The sequence below is a fragment of the Plecotus auritus genome, assembly GCF_963455305.1.
Source record: "Plecotus auritus genome assembly, chromosome: 4".
NCBI classification, from domain to species: Eukaryota; Metazoa; Chordata; class Mammalia; order Chiroptera; family Vespertilionidae; genus Plecotus; species Plecotus auritus.
Genome location: NC_137775.1, coordinates 183,980,984 through 184,000,102, shown reverse-complemented (window position 1 = coordinate 184,000,102; position 19,119 = coordinate 183,980,984). Strand labels below are relative to the sequence as shown.

Sequence of the window (19,119 nt, the reverse complement as noted above, 5' to 3'; positions counted from 1 at the left end):
CCGGAATGAAGTGCTTCTCCTGGTGCTAGAATCCCCTCCAGCCAGGTGGTCTTTTCCCTTCCTCTTCCCTCTTCACACCTTTCAGGCAGAGGAAGCCAGGCTGCCCAGCTGGCCCAGAGCTAAACTTAACGGAGGTCGTGAAAAAACATGTGAGCACCACAGAGTGGAAAGAGCCCCATTGCTGAAGCCAGACAGGGCGGGTTCAAATCCCAATTCTGGCACCAGCCTTTTGTGAGAGCTTGGGCAAATCATTTCCTCTTCAGGGGCCTCAGCATCCTCTGTAAATGGGGGCATCATCTCCACCTTCCAAGGATGTTATAAAGATTAGAAAGACTGTATGTGAAGTCCCAGGGAAGTTTCTCACAAATAGTAAGTTCCCTCCTGGCACTAGGATTCTAGAAGTTATAACTAAGCCATCAGTAAGGAAGGTTCTGCCCTGGAGTGGCCAGGGTCGGTCCAGGAAGAGCAGGGGTTGAGGTGCGGGTGGCCGGGGCCCATAGTGGGGACTGAGAGGGCTTCGTGCCTGCGAGGATAGGACGCGATAAGAAGACAAGCCAAGCGGGGCTGTGAGAGAGAGTCTCGCACACGCTCCCGATCGGGCCTGGGCTGCCATGGGCTGGTCCATATCCCGTTCCCAGCAGGGCTGGCACTACCCCATCCATACCAGCCTGTCCTCAACCTGGGAGACGCGTGTGTGGACAGCCCAGGTGCCACGCCCAGTGGCCCAGTGCGCGATGAGAAATCCTGTTCCGACAGCACTGACCCAGCCTTCAGCGGGGTGAGCTGGCCCCCCAGTCCTGCCTAGCCTCCCCTGCGTCACCATCAGCCAAGCCCTCCACCAGAGGGAGGCAGGACACATGTGTCTCTAAGGAACATGGTTGGGGTGCCAGGACCTTCCCAGACACCCCATCCCTGCTCAGCCCACACCCATGGAGCACCTGTCGCTGGGCCCAGAGTGATCTCCCAAGGGTTGAGGTTCCCTGAGCCTCCCAGACTCCAGGCCGCCTGGAACGTGCAAGCCTGCACGCTGGGACAGGGTCTGTCTTCTACAAATGGGGCCCTCACTTTCCCGGTGTAATGGTCCTTGGAGAAACGAGCCTCAAGTGTGTGCACCACAGGGACGATCAGGGTTTCTGTCCAGTGTCAGCTTAGCATGGACTTTGTCCCGAGACTTTGGGGTATTCTCTGAGTACCATCGCCCCTCTGTTGCATGAGGACATGCACACCTGCCATGCCCCCCACACTGCAGGGGGTGCCATGAGTGGGGAGGGATTTTGTCAGTTCAAGAGGCCTGGGGTGGGAGACAGGGCCTTTTTCAGCCCACACTGGCCTTGGGCTGCATGGGCACAGGGAAAGGGCCAGACAGAGGGGTCCTCTCCTGGCTCCTGGTCCCCTCCAGATAGAGGCCAGCCCACTCTGACCTCTCTTTTCTGACCAAAGCCTCAGACCATCCAGGGAAAATGCCCATTCAGGGTGGAGGTGCCCACAGAGCTCCAGGACTGAGCTGTCTCCCTCTGAGCTTCTGCAGGTCATCACCTCTGCCTGGTGCTCACCCCACTCAGCTCGGCTGCCTGAGTCCGCCTCCCGCAGGGGACTGAGCCTTGGGCCCCAGTACCCAGCACAGGGGTGGGTGGGGTCAGAAATAGGAGTGAAGGGAAATAGAAGTGGCACCTGCGCTGTCCCTGGTGCTCCTTGGGTCCTGCCAGGAGGAGGGCAGAGGGGCTAATGGGCTGTCACACTTCAGTCCTGCTGCTCCCCACCCCTTCGTGTGCCAGGTCCAGGCCCTATCAGGGGCAGGACCCTGTGTCCCTCAGGCTGAGACCAGGGGTCCTGGGGCAGGAGGGCAGGCAGGGCCTCCCGTGAGGACATCCCTCTCTCCTCCCAGACCCGGAGATCTTTTGTGGAAACCCGGTGATGAAAGAAAGCTGCAGGAAGCCTGGATGACATCAGAAGTCATTTTCCTTTATTTTCTTAACATACAATGAAATTCCAATTCCCAAGAGACATGTGCAGAGCAGGCAGAAGCAGGGCCTGGTGAACAACAGCAAGGACAGGCAGCGGGGTGGGCCTGCCCCCTTCTCCCCTCCAGCACAACCCTCGGCCCCCTGGCCCGTGGCCCCTGCCCAGGCCGAAACTGAGAAGCTGGGGGTGAGAGGGGCCAGTCTCATGGGCCAGGTAGTAGCCAGAGACATGGCCTTGGCTGATAGGCCTGGCCAAATCCTGACCTAGCTGTGGGACCTTGGGCCTCAGTTTCCTTATCTGTAAGGTGGGCTGGAAGTCCCTGCTAGGGAATGGGAAAGAGAGTGTGCAGATGGGCTCGGGGACTGTTCAGGCCTCCTGCTTCTAGGTACCTGGGTATGGTGTCTCGGTTTTGTCACCACCGCGGCTATGGGCATGTAGGGGACCTGCTCTGGCCCTGGTGGAATTGAATGGACTGTGTAGATGGCTGCCCCTGAAACGGACCCTGTGCTCTGAACTGTATGTACTTGGGCTGCAGCCGTAGGTCCTTCATCAGGTCAAGGCCAAGGCCGACTCTCCCTCCAGGTAAGTGAGGAGGGAAGGCTGTGGCCTGGGTCACACGGGAGCCTGAATGCCTCCAGCCAGGAGCTCAGCAGCAAGGGGGCAAGCCACTCCTCGCCCCTCACAATCAGCTGGGGGCTTGAAAACCCCTGAGGTCCAGCCAGGGCACCTGCTGTCGTGCGCTGAGCCACATCTGTCCCCAAACTGTCCTTTCATAAACACACCCTTGCGTAACAGGGACCTGTGTCTCCTCTGGCAGGGGGAAGCAGAGAACCGAATAATGGTTGAGATGATGCAGTGATAGGCGGAAAAGACCAACTGAAACTCAGCGAGGAGACGTGGGCGTTCCTCCTTTGACCTCTAAATGCCCTTCACTGGGCAGCAGCAGGCCCTGTCTGGTTCTAGCGGCTGGACTGGCTGCTGCTCGCTGCTTGGAAACACGCATGCGTCCTTGCTGCATCTGTACTGGGGGAAAGAACCCAGCGCGAGTGGAAGACGCTGATGCAGACAACATCTTCCGGAGCCCACAGTGTGTCTACACTGACAGAACCCCAGAGAGGGACCTCGGGCCACGGAGCGCTCTCTGTCCCTGCCACTCTCAGACGGGGGCACTGGAAGGCAAAGCTGGTCACCGCTTGCTCCTAACCCGCCCCTCCTGGGGTCTCTTTCCCTCGAAGCACCCTTGGGGGCAAAGTGCAAGTTACAGGAGAAGGCCACGCCCAAAGGTGCAAAACGATGACAGCGGGGCTCCAGACACCTATGGCAAGTGAACTGGTGAGCTGCTTTGGGGTGAGGGGGCTTTCTGGCACAGCTCCTGTCACACTCTGAGGGTGGGTGCCTCTCTTTCACCTCCTCTGCGACTTCAAGGGAGTGGGCAAGTGGGGAGTCTTGGTCTCCAGGAAGCCCCAAGGCCAGGCAACAGAGAAAGAGAAAGAAAGTGATAGAAACAGCCCAAATCAGGCGTGGCCACGCAAGTCCCTCGGATCTTTGGCAAGAAATGTTGGCCAGCTCGTCAGAGTGTCTACAATATGGGTTTGACCCTGCCCCTCCCTCCGCCCGCCCCTGCCCCCGTCCCCCTGTGATTGCGCGGGGCCAGGCCCTCTACTTGGGCTTCATCTCCACCCTGGAGTGGATGTCTTCGCCATCCAGGTCGTACTCCTCCACCTGGCCGCTGGTGCACACCTTCATGCGGTCTGTGAGGTCGCCGCTGCGCGGGGCCAGGATGAAGTCGTAGATGAGCACAGCGAGGGCGGCCCCGATGAACGGCCCCACCCAGAAAACCTAGGAGTAAGAGGCATGCTCAGAGGGCGCCGACCAGCCTTCGGGTGCTGCAGACAGTCCCCGCTCCGGGGATGCTGTCCCTGAGCTCCCCGCCCCACCACCCACGGAGGGGTTCTCTCCCACCTGTGTCAGTGCGGCACCCCAACATCCTGATTCCGGTGCCCCCCACATCTGGCCCAAGCCCGGACAGTGGTAGTGGGCATCTCCCTGCCTCCGTGTGGCCCCGCTCAGCCCCTTCCTGAGGGAGGCCACTGCCCTGCCCAGCTGCAGAGGGTCACAGAGGCTAGTTGGGTGGAAGGCTGGCCTGGAACAGAAACACCAACAGTGCCCGGCCGGTGTGGCTCAGTGGTTGAGCATTGACGTATGGACCGGGAAGTCATGGATGGGCACATCCCTGGGTTAGGAGCTCCATCCCCAGTAGGGGGCATGCAGGAGCAGCCAATCAATGTTTCTCTCTCATCAATGTTTCTCTCTCTCTCTTCCTCTCCCTTCCTCTCTTTCGAAAAAGCAATAAAAACGTATTTATTTTAAAGCACACCAACAGTAAGAACAGCTAAATCCACGGAGCACCAACCCCATGCTGAACTCAGCTTGCGGGGGGTGAGGCCGGTTGTGCCCCCTGGGGGGTTGGGGGTGCCACCACACCCCAGCTTCACAGCTCAGGAAGTAGGCTTATAGAGGCCAGCAGCCTGCCCAGGTCATGCTCAGTTGGAAAGTGGCAGAGCCAGGACTCGGGCCTGACTCTCGGCCATGCTGCTGGCTGAGCTGGGAGGGGACAGCCAGCCCTCGCTGTTCCAGGACTGGCCCCACAGCTCTGTGTCCAGGTCCCCTGGAAGGGGCTGAGCGGGGCCACACGGAGGCAGGGAGATGCCCACTACCATCTTCTGAGCTGGGAGAAGATGCCACAGGGTGGGGTCGGGCTTCCCAGCGCCAAAGCCTCCCGCCCACCCCCACGGGCAGCCCTCGGCGCTTACCCAGTGGTCCTTGAAGTTATTACTGATCACCGACGAGCCGAAGGACCGGGCAGGGTTAATGCTGCAGCCCGTGTAGTCGATCTGTAAAGGGGAAGGATGTGGGCAGAGGGGGGGAAGACAGAGAAACAGACAAGGGGAGAGGAAGAAAATGACAGAGAAAAGACAGACAGGTAACAATCAGCCCCAGGAAGATGGTCAGGAGGCCCCTGCTCTTCCCTGTCATGGGCAGAACCTGCCTCCCCACCATCCTCCCTCCTTCCCTCCCCCCGACCCTGCCCCACCAAGGCCCAGAGAGCTGATAGCCCCACAGAATAGCCCAGTCTGGGTCCCTTCCACTGCCCATGACGGGGTACCCGGACAGCCCCTGCCTGGCCTTGCCCTCTCCACCCCCACCCCACTCACCGCCAGCAGGTGTCCCAAGGCCACAGAGAGGCCTATGGCAAGGGGGGCTGAGCCCCCCAGGTCACGGCGCCTCCGGTCGGTGGTGGCCAGCACGCACAGCACCAGCTGCAGGGTGGCGATGATCTCGATGCCCAGGCCCTGGCCCGCGTTCACGCCGGAGGCCAGCTGTAGGGGACAGAGACAGCGAGGCTCCGTGAGCAGGGCAGGTGGGGACTGTGTGTCAGGGCCCTCAGGCCTGGGCATCATGGGCAGACCCTCCATGCCCTGAGAGCCCACCACACCACCCGTGGCTTGGCCCAGAGGCAGGGCCGTCCCCAAGCACACACAGCTGGTAGAGGACACCAGGCCTTGTCCCTCTCACACCTGCTGAGCAAGCACCAGCTGGGCCCTGGTACCTGCCTGGAGACCGGGAGGCCTGGGGTGGGGGGTGAAGGGAGGGGGTGTGTCTGCATCCTTGGTCTACCGGGACCAAGGCCATAGGCCAGGGACAAGGCCCAGGCATGGGAGGAGATGGTAAGGGACACTCAGTGACAGTCATAGGAGGAAGCAAATGGGTGGGAGGGCCCAGCTGGAGACATTGCTTTTTACCCAAAAGTCCAGAACATTCTACCCCATCCCTGGCTGCATCTAAAACTCCCAAAGCTGGGAGGTCCTCCTCAGCCGGCCCAGCTCCCTCTGTGCCTCTCTCCTCCATGCCTGTCTCCTTCCACACCTCTGTCTCCCCTGACCCGGAGTCTCTCTCCCACTTCTGGGCAGTGCCTTCCCTGCCTGCCCCTCCCTCTCCCTCCCGGTCCAGCCCCCTCCCTCTCTCTGGCCACACAGGCCCCCCGCACCACATCTAGCTGTCACTTGCCCCTGGGCCGCTTTTAGTAACATGACTCATGGAAAAGGAAGGGAATGGGAGCTGCTGTGAGGTCACCGGAGCCCTCCCACTGCGGCTGCACCAGGGAGACCCTTCCTCAGGAGCCCCTGCCCCGCACCCGGGGGGGGTGCGGGGAGCGTCTCAGGACCAGGTGACCACACAGAGCCGCTGGGCCACATCAGCACAGGCCCACCCACAAAGATGCCCGGATGTGGCCGCACAGGCTGCCTTCTCCCAGGCAGGGCTGGTGTGTCCAACGAAGCCTGAACCTGAAGTCCCATCCTGAGGGTAGGAGGTGACTCCAGGGAAGTCGGGCACTTTGCAGAATCCTAGGTGGGGGGCACGTCTCCTCCCTCCAGAAGTTTTCTCAGCCACACAGTGAGGGCGGCTCACAGAACAATTCTCTTCCCGCCTTTGTCTGCAGCCCTGGGTCACAGGGAAAGTGACTCACATCCCTGCCCCGCGCTGCAGCCCCAGCTCAGCCAGCCCTCGGTGCTCCTCCACTCGCTGACGCCGTGACCTGGCCTGGCCGCTCTGGTCCTCGGTTTCCCCATCTATAAACTGGATCAAAGCAAGGGGGGCTGTCCCGGGGCATTTGGATCAGGAGAGCTGTGGCTTTGTTCTGGTTCTTTTCCCTCTTATCCCAGGACTGGGACAGGCAGGAGGGAAGGGCCCTGCTGGGCAGGGGTGTGGAGACAGGAGGGAGGCCTGCCTGGTGCTGAACAGGCTCCGTGGATGCCAGGCTGGTGAGGCGGGGCCCATCACACTCACACCTGCCACTACCCTCCGTGTCTGAGCGCCCAGGAAGCTCAGGCTCCCCCTCCCGCCGCTCCTCCGCTCTCCAGGGTCGGCCTAATTGCTAGCTGGCGGGAGGCCTGAACCCAGCCCTTCCACGCTGATTAATGGAGCCCTTGCTCTAAGTGGCTCCTGCCTCATACTCCCCCATGCACACCCGCTGCTCTCACAGATGTGGCCTGGATGAGCTCATCTCCTCCCCTGGTTCTTCACCAGGTCTGAGCATCCCAGCCCCTGCTCTCCCCAGAGGCACCACTTTTCATGCAAAGGGAGCAGGGACTGGTGCCATGCCCTGCCCTCTGAGTCCACAGGAATGGGCCGCCTGCCCTGGGGTCTCCAGGATGTCCCTTCCTGACTGCCCAGACCCCTCAGAACCTGACAGCCAGAGCCACATGGGTTGATAATCTTCCTCTCCCCAAACCTATTACCACCACCACCATCAGGAAGTCTCCCCTGATTGCTTCACTGTCTACTGACCACCTCTCCTTGGACTGCCACTGCACTGGTGTTACTGACATCTGGAAAAACTTGATGATTCAGAATTGGAAAGGGCAGTGAAAGGTCTGTTGAAACTTGATGTCCAGGAAAGAGCGGGTAAAAGTTCTAAACATATGTTACTATTTAAACCCATTAAATTGGAAACAATTAAAAATGCAGCCAATCCCAGTTGTGGTCACTTGCTATGGAGAAAAATACATGTTTGCACATCCCCGCGTCCTTTGGCCCAGCCCAGGGCTGATGGTTCGCTGATGAAGGCTGCCACGGAAAGTAACCGTTTTGTGCATGCAAGTGTAAATAACAATAATCCACGCATCCCTGCGAAGCCCCTGAAAGGTGCCGAAACCGAAGCCGACTCACGGCGCATTCAGACTCCCCTCCCCCGCCAGCTCCAAGAAGCCTTCCCAGGTCCCTGGCCGGGAGCAGCTCCTGTGGTTACTCCACTGGGTCCTCACTGAACTGCCCGAATCTCCTGCCTCCTATGGGGGTGCTCAGCCCCTGCCCCCCCGCCCCCCGGGGCTGAGAGCTCAGTGAGGGCAGGGCGGGGAGTCTTCCCAGCTCCCTGCCCAGCCCTTGGAGGGGACACGCGCTGTGTGGTTTACGTAAGTGGTGAGGATGCTAATTATCTAGAACTGCCCCCTCCGGGAGGCGGCCGGATCCGGGAAGCTCTCTGGCCCCCAAGGAAGGTTCATTTGCTTTCTAGCTGGGGGACCACTGGCCAGTCGTCAGCTTCCGTGGTCCCTGCGGGCGGCCAGTGCAAGGGCCCTGTGTGACGGTGGGTGGGGAAGCTGAGGCTCAGGGAGCAGGCAGCACGGCCAGGATCCTTGCCCCGGGTCTGTGCCTCCCACACTCACAGGCCGAGGCGCTGGCTGCCACAGGCCAGGCCCAGGGGCCGGGCTGCTCCCAGCTTGGACAGGGAGCCGGCAGGAGGTGGCTCTTTAGCTGCCAGTGTGTCCTGGCACCACAGTGGCACAGGGCTGACCTCTCCAGGCAATAAGCCTCAAACCCTCTCTCCTGCCCGTGGGCAAGCTGACCAAGGTAACTTCCGAGGCTCGGGCCCCCTACTTGGCCTGGACGCTGGCACCCCACCCCTGGGGGCTCCAGAGCCAGGCCTGCAGAGGCTCTGAGCATCTTCCCTAGAAGAGCAGGGCACGGGAGACAGCAAGGCTGCCCCCACCCAAGGCACAGCACTCCCATTGGGGGCCTCAGAGGGCCCCTGTCACCACTCCATGGGCATCCATGTGTGCATGTGCTTGATTTAAGGAGAATATGTCAACCCTTGCACCCCCACATTTGAGAATATACACTTTTTCAGCCCACGCGGGTCATTCAAACACACCAGCTGTGCATGGCCGGTGGGTGCCACTGACTCTGAGAACCCCCAACACAGGGTCCCGGCTCCCTGAGGCGGGCTCTGTGTAGCACGTGGCCCTGGACGGCAATGCTGGGTGGCATGGCTGGGGGTGTCACCGTGTGTGTCCCTGTGTGTCACACACGCACACAAAGGTGCCCCTGCTGGCGGGGAGGGGGGCGGAGACGGAAAGGAGGCCCCTCGAGTGAGGGAGAGCAGGTCTCAGAAGGCCCTTTATTTGCTCGCAGAAGCCATTCCATCTTCCTGACAAGAAACAATACACAAAGCAATGGCTTCCTCCTGCCTCCCTCCCTCCCTCCCTCCCGGCAGCCCCTGGCCTGCGGCGGGAGAGGAAGAGGCTCCACTGAGGAGCCCCCGCCCCACCCTCTGGGTCCCAAGTCCTGAGTGGAACCACCCAGACTTGAGAATTGCCCCACACCCACGTGCATGTGCCCCCCTGTGCCATGTACCAGTGTGTGTAGTGTTTGTGTGTGTATGTGCGCGTGTGTGCGCCGTGTGTATGTGTGTGTGCATGTATGTGTGCGTGTGTGTGTGTGAGTGTGTGTGTGCGTGAGTGTGTGGGTGAGTGTGTGTGTGTGTGCGCGTGTGTGTGTGTGAGTGTGTGTGTGTGAGCGTGTGGGTGAGTGTGTGTGTGTGTGCACCGTGTGTGTGTGTGTGTGTGTGTGTGTGTGTGGGTGAGTGTGTGTGTGTGAGTGCGTGTGTTGGTGCAGCTTAAGCGTGTCCACTTAGGAAAAGGGGGGCCTTGGCTCGGATGCTCCAGGAACCCCCCTTCCCGAAGTGGACTCTCACCTCCAAGACCCAGGGTTACCCTCTGGTGCAGAGCCCGTCACAGGACCTCTGCCCGCCCTGCTGTGCCCGCAGCCAGGTGCCCCGCAGCCAGCTGCCAGGCAGATCCTCCTGGCGGGGCCCTGATGACAGGCGCCCATGGCTCGGAGACAGCCTCTTCCAACTGAAACAAAACCCGCCCGTCCCGAGCGGACAGCCTCCTGGCGGTGGGTTTCAGGCCGGCGAAGGAACTGCTCATTTCCGGCCTCTCCCACCATCTTCGGAGGTGGGTTCAGCCTCGGGTGTGCTCACCCCACTGGGCACACTGTGGGCAAGGAGCCCCTCTGGGCCCTGGGAGAGGCCCCGCCGAGGGGACCCTGGCCATGGCATCTCCCTGCCCACACCCACAGGTGTGTGGGCTCAGCCCCGGCCACTGGCTCTTCCAGAGGATGGGGACCAAGACCCCCGGGGAGGCTCTGCCTGTGAGAAACGGGGCTTCCTATGCCCAGGGGCGGGCAGGGGCACTGTGCGCTGCCTGGAGAGAGCCCCCCGGTCGGATGATGAAGGAACACCCGCTGGGTGGGCCCTAGAGAAAGCGGGGAGCACTGTCTGGGCCAGAGCTCAGGTTGGGGAGGCCTGCGAGGTGGGAGAGGGGGGCTGTGGCCTGGGGAGGCAGGGCAAGGTGCGTCCCCTCAGACCGAGGCGCCGTCTCAGAGCGGCACCCCTTCCGATGCGGGTTCCCCCGCGAGCCTGGCCCGGGCAGGAGTCGGGCAGGCAACCAGGGGCCAGCGGGCCGCTGCGAGGGCTCGGAGGGGTAAGCAGCCTCAGAGGCCCGTGGGGAGGGAAGTCTCCACCGCAGGCCTGCTCTCTGTGCCTCCCCCTCATCTCGGCCGGGCTGGAAACAGTAATTACAGGGTCCAGCTGTGGCACCACCAGCCCGCCCGCCCCGCCCCGCCCCGCCCCAGCCCCTGCGCAGGCCTGGCGGACAGGTTCCTTGGGAAATTCTGGCCTCCCTTTCCCCAGCCCACTGCCGGCTCTGGAGGAGGCAGGAGTGGTCCCCAACTCTGGAAGAGGTGGTGGCATGGGGGCCTCTCACTCTGGTTGGGGAAACTGAGGCCCGGGAAACCAGAGTAGAGGCAGGTTTAGGGCTGAGGTCAGGCCTCGCATGCAGCAGGCAAAGGCAGTCAGGCCCTGAATCGGCAGGGCTAAGAGAGACCCCCAAAGAGGGGAGTTTGTGCTCTGCCTGAGCCCCCTAAGGGGCTGGCATCACAGGCTCTGGGATGGCCAGGAATCCCGTCCCCTCTAGGGCGCAGTCAGACCCTGGCCTGGTCCTGAGCCCTCACCATCCTCCAGAGCCCACCCTCCTGCCATGGCCCCAGTCCGGCCACAACCCACAACTCCCAGGCCATGACCTCTCACTGACCCCTAGCCTATGCTGAAAGCCCTTCCCTGGTGGGGTCTCCTCATTGAGGCTCATATGGCACCTCCTCCCTGAAGCCCTCCTGGCCCTCCCCTCCCCGTAGGTCAGAAGTTGCCTGGCCACCCTCTTATCACACCTGCCTCCTGCCTCATATCACGGGCAGCTGTGCGCGGGGGCTTATCTCGCCCAGACCGTGGGCTTCCCCGGGGCAGGGAGGCAGCTGACTCAGCCCGCACCGAGCCTGCAGCAGCCCTGGCCCTGAGAGCAGGCGGCCGAGGTGAGACAGCCGAGGGGAGAGTCAAAGGAGCCGGAGTGCTCAGGACAGCATCTTCTACATCCAGAGCCCAGCCACGCCCCGCTGGGTCCCCATTTCACAGAAGGGACCAGGGCCCTCCGGGCAAGGCCGCTGCATGGAGTCACACCGGGTAACGGTGGCTGAGCTCTGGCAGGAGCAGCGGGGGCACTGCCCCCTGCCCCAAGCCTCTCACCTTGGCCAGAATTGGAGTTTGACCCTTAGAACCAGCCAGGAGTCCTGCTGGCTGGACAGGCCCGTGGTCCCTCCAGGGCGTACCCTGAGCCCTGACTCAGGGGGGGAGAAAGTTCCCCAGGGGACAGCCCCTGACTCACCCCAACCACTTCCTGCCACTTTTTTCCCTATTTTCCTTGGAAATCTCCATGCCAATGCCTGGCTCCGCCCAGGCTTGGGTTAGGGTGCAGCCTTGGCCCAAGGGGAGCCCCCCCCAACTCCGCCCCCAGGGTCTGGAGGAAAGAGTAAGCTATCAGCTTTGTAAACTGGTCTCTGTGCCTCTTGAGGCCTTGAGGCCACCCCGGGTCCCGTCGGATCCCAGGTCCAGTGTCTGACAGGCCCCCGTGGCGGGTGGGAGACTGTTTCCAGCAGGTGGACGGGGCAGTGCTGGGCCCCACCACAGCGCTCAGCACACACATGTCCAGCTTGCCCCTGGGCCTCAGCCCAGCCCTGGGGAGGGTGATAACCGCCAGCCCACAGCGCTTGCTGCGAGTGCGGGTGTGGCCACGGGCTATCAGACACCTAGGTGTCCTCCTGCAGCCTCAGGGCCCTGGGCTCCCAGGAAACTCGTGCAGCAAGTTAGCAGCAGATAGGATTGCCCCCAGCCCAGGGCTGGCCCCCACATGAGGCTGCCCCCTCCTCCTCCCTTGCCTACAGCCTGCCCAGCCCAGGTATGAGGGTGACTCTGGAAACTGGAGGCCAGAAAGGGGACGAGACACTGGAGCAGGGTGTGGCCAGGTCGGATGGCATCTGCCTGGTGCACTGTGGCGGAGGGGACCAAGCTCCCAGCAGAGGCCTGTCCCTGGAGAGGGAGGGTCAGGAGGGGCCGGGAACGCCTGGGGACACAGCTCCTCCCCTCGGAGGACCACTTCCCAGCCCATCAGGCCGGCTGAGCTCCAGTGTGAGCCTCCCTGCCCAGAAGGGCGCTCCCTGAGGTGGCCTGGCTCTGCCCCCACTGGAGAGGCTGAGGCCGGAGGGCCGTGCCCCTTCCACCTCCCGGCCATGCCTTCCTGACTAAAGTCTAAACTCCAGCGGCACGGCTAATCTTTAACCGCGGGCCGAGCCGCGCCGGCTCTCCTGAGGGCTGGGTGAGGTGTCACTGTGACACGAACGCTAATCCCCAGGGCGGGGCCGTGCGCTGCCCTCTGCACAGATCCTACCGCCGGTCTGAACGGTGGCGGGGAAGCCCGAGGACAGTCCCAGGAACCACCCAGTGCCATCTCCCTCACGGTCCCCACACCCGCCCTCCCTGCCCAGGGCCCGCCAGCCTCTCTCTCCACAGGAGTTCTAATTCCTCCTCTCTGCTCCTTGGCCTCTCCCCTCCCAGGGAGAGCACCCCCACCCAGGTGCTCCTTCAAGCCGCCCTCAGCCTCTCGGGCCAAAAGCCCCCCTGCTGTGGCCCAAGCGGGGCCGGAGCACGCACTTGGCTCGGGGTCTGGAAAAGCCCGGGTCTGCGACAGCGGGCGGCGGCAGCCAAAGGCCAATTAGCTGTGCTAAGCGGCCCACAAGGAATTCTTTCCAGCAGCTGCCACCCATTGCCAACATCTGCTTATCGTTAGTGCCCCTAGCCCAGGCCCCACTCAAGCCAGGAGCAGCAGGCACAGGCGGGGACCCCCTCACCCTCACCCAGGCTCACACAACCCACGAACATGCTCACACACACACTTGCAGAATCAAACACCATGGGAGCGCGCGGCTTACGCTCACTCGAGCCCCATGCCGCCATCCACGTGTATCACCCGTCCGCACACAGACACACGGGCCACACCTCCCAGTGCCCTGCCATAGAGTGAAGCCCAGACCCGAGGCAAGAGGTCCCTGCCTGTCCCGCCCTGCAGTCCAGGAAAACCACCTGCCCATTGCCCAGAAAGCCTTCTCGGCCCCCAGTCTCTCCCATTCCTGGGGCCAGAGGGGCAGGAGGGGGTTTCTTGAAGGCAGTCTGTTTGGGGACCTGTGGGGCTCCCTGGAGATCAGTGGGTCCCCCACAGGAGGGGCCCCACTGCCTACACCCCTGCAGACCTGGCTGCCAGGCACCTGGTTTGGGGGAGCTGGGGACAGGGGCTGAGTTTCCCAGGGTCCAGGCTGCAAGAGCAGGGAGCTGACGGCACAGGCAGGGCTGAGAAGTGAGGAGCTGCTGGCCCAGCGCTGGCTGCCTCCAGGGCTCAGTCCCCACAATAGATGACCTCAGGGGACGTTGGCAAGACTGTTATTCTCGGGGCCTCGGCTTCCCAGCGCCCGGCAGGAAGCGGGCTCTGGGCTGTGTGCGGAGCCGAGTTCCAGCCCCAGCTCCGTGTGACCTCCGGCAACCTCTTGTCCTCTCTGCTCCTCAGTGTCCCCATCCGCAGAATGGGTGGAGGATGGGACCGAGGCCCTGTCAGCACCATTCAAAAGCCCACCCTACTCACCGCATTGCTGCCCAGGGAGTTGTCGGGCAGGGAAGAGGTGATGCCCGAGAGGATGGCGGTGGCGACGATGGCCCCCACGCACTGGGCGATGATGTACAGGACGGCCCGGAGGACGCTGATCTGGCAGCTGAGCAGCAGCCCCAGGGTGACGGCTGGGTTGAGGTGGGCGCCGCTGATGTGGCCCACGCTCTGGGCCATCGTGGCAATGCTCAGCCCGAAGGCCAGGGACACCTTCACATTGTCCTGGGCCGCACCTGACGTCTGGTTGTTCTTCAGCGGGAAGTTGAAGCCCAGGGCAGACCCGATGCTGATGACGATGAAGAGGGTCATGGCCAGGAACTCGGCCACCACCGCCCTCCAGAAGAGCTTCTTCTTGAACTCGCTGGCCATGCTGGCGGGGGCTTGGCTAGAGACCGCTGCCTGGTGCCTGACTCCCTCTGAGAGCTGAGCCACAGCCCGGGCTGGGCCTATTTATAGGGCCCCCGGGGGGGGGGGGGGAGGAGGGGAGGGGGAGCACAAAGGGAGGAAGGCCTCTCCTGCTCCTGGCCCGCCCCACACCGCACGGGCCTCCTCTCGGCGATGGATGCAGACACAGCTCTGCTGTTGGCCTGCCAACTTTTTTCCCTTCCTCCTCTCACCCCTCCCTGCCTCTTTCCCTCCGCCCTCCGCCCTGCCCAGCCGAGGAGGCAGGCAGGAGGCTGCCACTGCTCTAATAGGCTTTGGGAAATTCCTCCAAGTGGGCCCCACTCAGGGGGCTGCAGAAATCCAGGTGTCCCTGCCTGTGTGCAAAGCTTAGGGGGTGCCCAAGGGCAGAGCCAGGCACTCCAGAAGGGGGGGTGGGGGATTGGGCAGGCTGGGCCCGGAGGGTGGACATTGCCCTCCCTGGAGGCGGGCACCATGACTTTGCTGGTCTGGCACCCCCATCCCACCCCAGACTGGCGTTAGTTTGGAATCCATGCGTCCAGGCATCCGGAGGGGCAGCCTGGGCCTCCTGCACCCCAGTCCCGGGCTGGCCACTGGATGTCACCTCAGGGATGTCCCAGAGCCCCAGGCACACCGCCAGGCCTCAGGCAAGGGGTCACTGAGGCATCAGAAGTCTGAGAGCTGGTCTGTGGACCAGACCCACTCTGGGGCCAAGGCTAGGCCCGAGCGAGGTGAGGGGGCTGGGAGCCCCCACTCCAGGAAGCCCCAAGCTTCTGGGGCAATTCCCAGCAGTGATTCAGGGGCAGAACCACAGAAGACAGAGGCAAGACTGGAAGCCGGGAGGGAAAGGGGAGGAGGGGAGAGTGAGGAAGGAGGACAGACAGATGGGGAGGGAAGGGGAACAGACACAGCCCTGCAGAGAGAGGAAGACAGACTAAGAGGGAAGTAGAGTCATCAGAAGAATGGAAGTGAGAGAGATCCCCAGGAAGAGACAGTGACGCGGGCCAGGGAGGAGAAGGAGAGACGAAGAGCATGCCCAGGGGTGAGACCGGCTGGAAGAGGGGAGACCCGACTGGGCCCAGAGACCAGAGCGAAAAGGGGAGCAGGAGGTGGAGGAGGAACCAGACAACACACTGAATGAGAAACTACATCCCCGGCCCGAGGCTACAGCTGCGGCTGCACCTTAGTGTCCGGAGGAGGGCCAGGCCGAGCCCGGGCCCGAGCCCTGAGGCCTGGCCCGGGAGAGAGCCCCCCACCCCGGCCTCTCCCGCCTCCTGCCTGCTCCACGCAGCCCTGTGTGTGAGTGGTGGCTTGTCCCCATTTTACAGGTGGGAAACTGAGGCCCAGTGGGGGGAAGGACTTTCCACGTTCCGCCGATACCGGGGCGGGGCAGGGTGAGCGTGTGGGCTTGTGCCGCCTGTCCAGGGGCCATCTGCAGAGATGACAGCAGGCCCCTCCCCTGGCCACCCTCCTGCCCGGCCCCAGCAACGAGCCACCAGGGGTCAGGCTGGTATTTGCTGGGAGGAAGCCCGCTGCGGGAGGAGGAGGGGGGAGTGCCTACCCCAATACACCAAGTGCCTGCAAGTACAGGACGGAGTGGACACGAGGCGGAAGTCAGCGTGGTGGCCGGCGCGGGTCCTGTCTGCTCAGAGACCCAGCAGCTGAGGCCAGAGGTAATCTGTACCCTATTAACTGTCAGAGAGAGAGACAGAGACAGAGGCAGAGAGAGAGGAGCGAGAGGAGAGAGAGGTAGAAAGAGAGACAGAGACAGAGAGAGAGGAGAGAGAGGTAGAGAGGAGAGAGAGGTAGAGAGAGGAGAGAGGAGAGAGGAGAGAGGAGAGAGAGGAGAGAAAGGAGAGAGAGGAGAGAGGAGAGGAGAGAGAAGTAGAGAGGAGAGAGAGGAGAGAGAGGTAGAGAGGAGAGAGAGGAGAGAGGAGAGAGAGGTAGAGAGGAGAGAGAGGTAGAGAGGAGAGAAAGGAGAGAGAGTAGAGAGGAGAGGAGAGAGAAGTAGAGAGAGGAGAGAGGAGAGAGAGGAGAAAGAGGAGAGAGAGGTAGAGAGGAGAGAGGAGAGAGAGAGGAGAGAGGAGAGAGAGGAGAGAGAGCGCCGGCCTACTGGGGCCACTTCCAGAACCTCCTCCACATCCGTCACTCCGGGCAGCCCTGGCCCGGCTCTCTGCAGCCCGGAGGCTCCCTCTCGCCATGGCCGGGCCAGGGCTCCATCCACAGGCCTGAGATCCCCAACACCGGGCTCCAGGGGCTGGCCCTGCTCCCCCTCAGACCAGGCTCCGGAGGCGTGGCTGGGCGCCCCTCCTCCAGGGAGGTCTGGAGCGGGACCCTCTCCCCTCAATGTCCTCTAAGAGACATACCGTCCTCCTCTTCCCTCCTGCTTCCAGGTCCCGACAGGGCCACACCTGTCCCTGCCTTGCGATGGTGCAGGGGTGAGTTCTGACACTGCAGGTACAGGGTCCCGGCCAGGAGGGCGTGAAGGTGGCCTGGAGAGCGGGCACCAGGCCTGCAGGGGCCACCTGACCCCGCTGGAGTGCGGGGGCAGCACAGCAGAGACAGCACTCGGCGCCTCGGGGCCTGTGCCTGTCCTGGGTTCTGTGACAGTGCCCACGGGCCGGGCCAGGATCCGGGCAGCTGAGGACACAGGAGGTGCCACCGTGCCCGAGGGTGAGAGTCGCCTGGGACTTACTCATTTACCCACCAAACCTTTACTGGGTGCATGTCACATGCCCGGCGCTGTCCTGGGCACTGGGAGGCAGCTCCGGACCGCACAGCCCAGCGCCGTCCTCCAGGCTTGCGTTCTAGCCCATGAGCCCGCAGGCTCCGTGTGGGCACCTGGACGACAGAGCGTGTGACTGGAGGGCACCCGTGTGAGCGTGCACTTGGCAGAGGCCCGTGTCCTTCTGGAACAGGGCAGGAGACGGGGACCCAGGGTCCCGGAGTAGGCAGGCAAAGCACTTTGTCGGGGCCCATTAGGTACCCACAAATCTCGGGACGGTAAACGGAGGTACTCAGGGCAATGCCCCAGCCACCCTGCGTCCTTCCCCCCCTCAGCCCTCAGGCCAGCATGCTTTCCGCCCTAAGGACCACCATGAAACTCATTCCTTTGGGCGAGACATTGACTCCTCCAGAAAGTGCCATGAAAACACCAGCCTCTCCAACATAAAGCCCAACTCCTCTCCCACAATGCAGAGGGGCCCCCGTGGCCGTGACCTACTTCCATGGGAAAGGAGGAAGGTCTCCCGCTGGAGCCCCAGACCCAGGAAGGGCCCACACCCCTTCCCCACCTCCTTGCCACACATCTGGGCCAACCAGGGAGGGAGGGAGGGAAGCAGCGTCGAGCCGAGGGCCGTCTTCACAGTCCTGGGAGGCTCAGATGCTGAGTGACTTGCCCGAATGGCAGAGCTGGGATGGGAACTCGGGACCCCTGGTTCCCCGAGCCCGCTTCTCTCTGCCTGCCTGTGGGAAGGGCCCCGATGGGCCTGGTTACCAGCGGGAACCCCAGGAACAAGTACACGGCTGGGGGATCCAGGCCCCAGAGGCACCAGGATGGGTGAGGGTGAGTGAAGGGACCACCTCAACTTTCCTGAATAATGACCGTGCGGTACGGGTGGGCGGGAAGGAAGCGGGGGGCTAAGAGTGGACACAGAGAAGCTGGGAGAGGCCAGTCAGCCCTGCAGACCTGCTAGCCTGGTCCTGGGCTCCGAGCAGGGCCCGGCCTTCACCCCGGCTCCTCCTCCGCGTGGTCTGAGTCGGCAGCTCCATGTCCCTCCCATGGACCCGGTTCAGGCCCAGCCTCCAGAGCCCCCGGGGCTGAGCCAGGCTAAATAAGGGGGACTGCCCCTCACCCCAGGGCGGGGCTTGAGGCCACTCAGGCTTGAGGGCACCTCGGGGCCCTGCGAGAGCAACGTTCTGGACAAATGCTTTTCCAGATGTGCCTTATTCCTGACGCGCCCGGCGAGACCCGAGTTCCCGTCAGAGCTGGCTGTTCCCACCACAGTCTGGGCTCTGTCCCCACCGGGACCCCGGGGGAGAGCCTCAGGCTTGGGCTGAGGTGGGTGCATGAGCCTCAGGTGCTGGCTGAGGAGCTGGACCGCGGGCTGTGTGGGGAGGAGGCGCCCAGGGGGGTGGCCTGGTTGTCACGGGGCAGAGGGGAGTCACCCTCCCGCCGGCCAGGCAGGGGCTGCCCACCGCAGGCTGGGCCACGGAAACTATGACTTCACCGCCTCCAGGAGGCCCACCAGGAAGATGGCGTTTGGGGCGGGAGGAGACTCAGACAGCCGACTGGCCGTGACCACTGGGGCACCGTCAGCTCACCAGCAGCTCGGATGACTTTTCCAGAGACTCTCAGGCTTCCCTGAGTCGAGGCCGAGAGCACTGATGGAGGGTCAGTCCCTGGGGGTCCAGGAGAGGGCGTGGGCATCAGAGGACAAGCTCCCAGAGGAGTCCCTGCCGCCTCCCAGCTCGGCCCCTGCACAGGGCGCTCACGGCCACCCCTCCCCTGACCTGGATCTAGGACCCGGGGGCCCTGGCTCTGGGCCGCTCAGATGGGTCCTGTCTCCCTCCCCGACCCTACGGAGGCATGGATCCAGCTGGGGCTTTGGCACCAGCATGCACCCAGCCTCCCTGTGAGGCATGGCCATACCCTTCCAGGGGACGGGAGGAGGGACACAGGCCAGAACAGAGACCAAGAAGGACACAGGATGACCCCTCCAACTCCTCAGCCCAGGCCTCAAGGCTGTCCTCTTGCCACCACCCCCTCCTGACCCCAGACCGGGGCCCAGTTCCTGTGCCATCAGGCCTACTGCCCCTGGATGATGGGATGCACAGCCTCTCTCCTCCTTCCACCTGTCCCGGGCTCCCCTGGTCC

The 19,119-nt window shown here is 63.0% G+C and overlaps 1 protein-coding gene across 2 annotated transcripts; it reads right to left on the bottom strand.

Annotated features, from left to right (window-relative positions):
* Window positions 1-1,942: 1,942 nt before the first annotated feature.
* Window positions 1,943-14,535, bottom strand: AQP1 (aquaporin 1 (Colton blood group)). 2 transcript variants are annotated; one of them, XR_013960496.1, is made up of 5 exons: window positions 13,821-14,260; window positions 5,178-5,342; window positions 4,776-4,856; window positions 3,201-3,801; window positions 1,943-3,083 (listed from the first exon to the last, which is right to left on the bottom strand). XR_013960496.1 is itself a non-coding variant. In XM_080666338.1 (4 exons), exons 1-4 carry the CDS (start codon window positions 14,208-14,210, stop codon window positions 3,622-3,624), a joined length of 816 nt encoding a protein of 271 aa, XP_080522464.1. In that variant the 5' UTR covers window positions 14,211-14,535; the 3' UTR covers window positions 1,943-3,621. The 2 variants fall into 2 exon arrangements, 1 of the variants encoding a protein (XP_080522464.1); XM_080666338.1 differs by having other exon boundaries at window positions 1,943-3,801; window positions 13,821-14,535.
* Window positions 14,536-19,119: the final 4,584 nt, after the last annotated feature.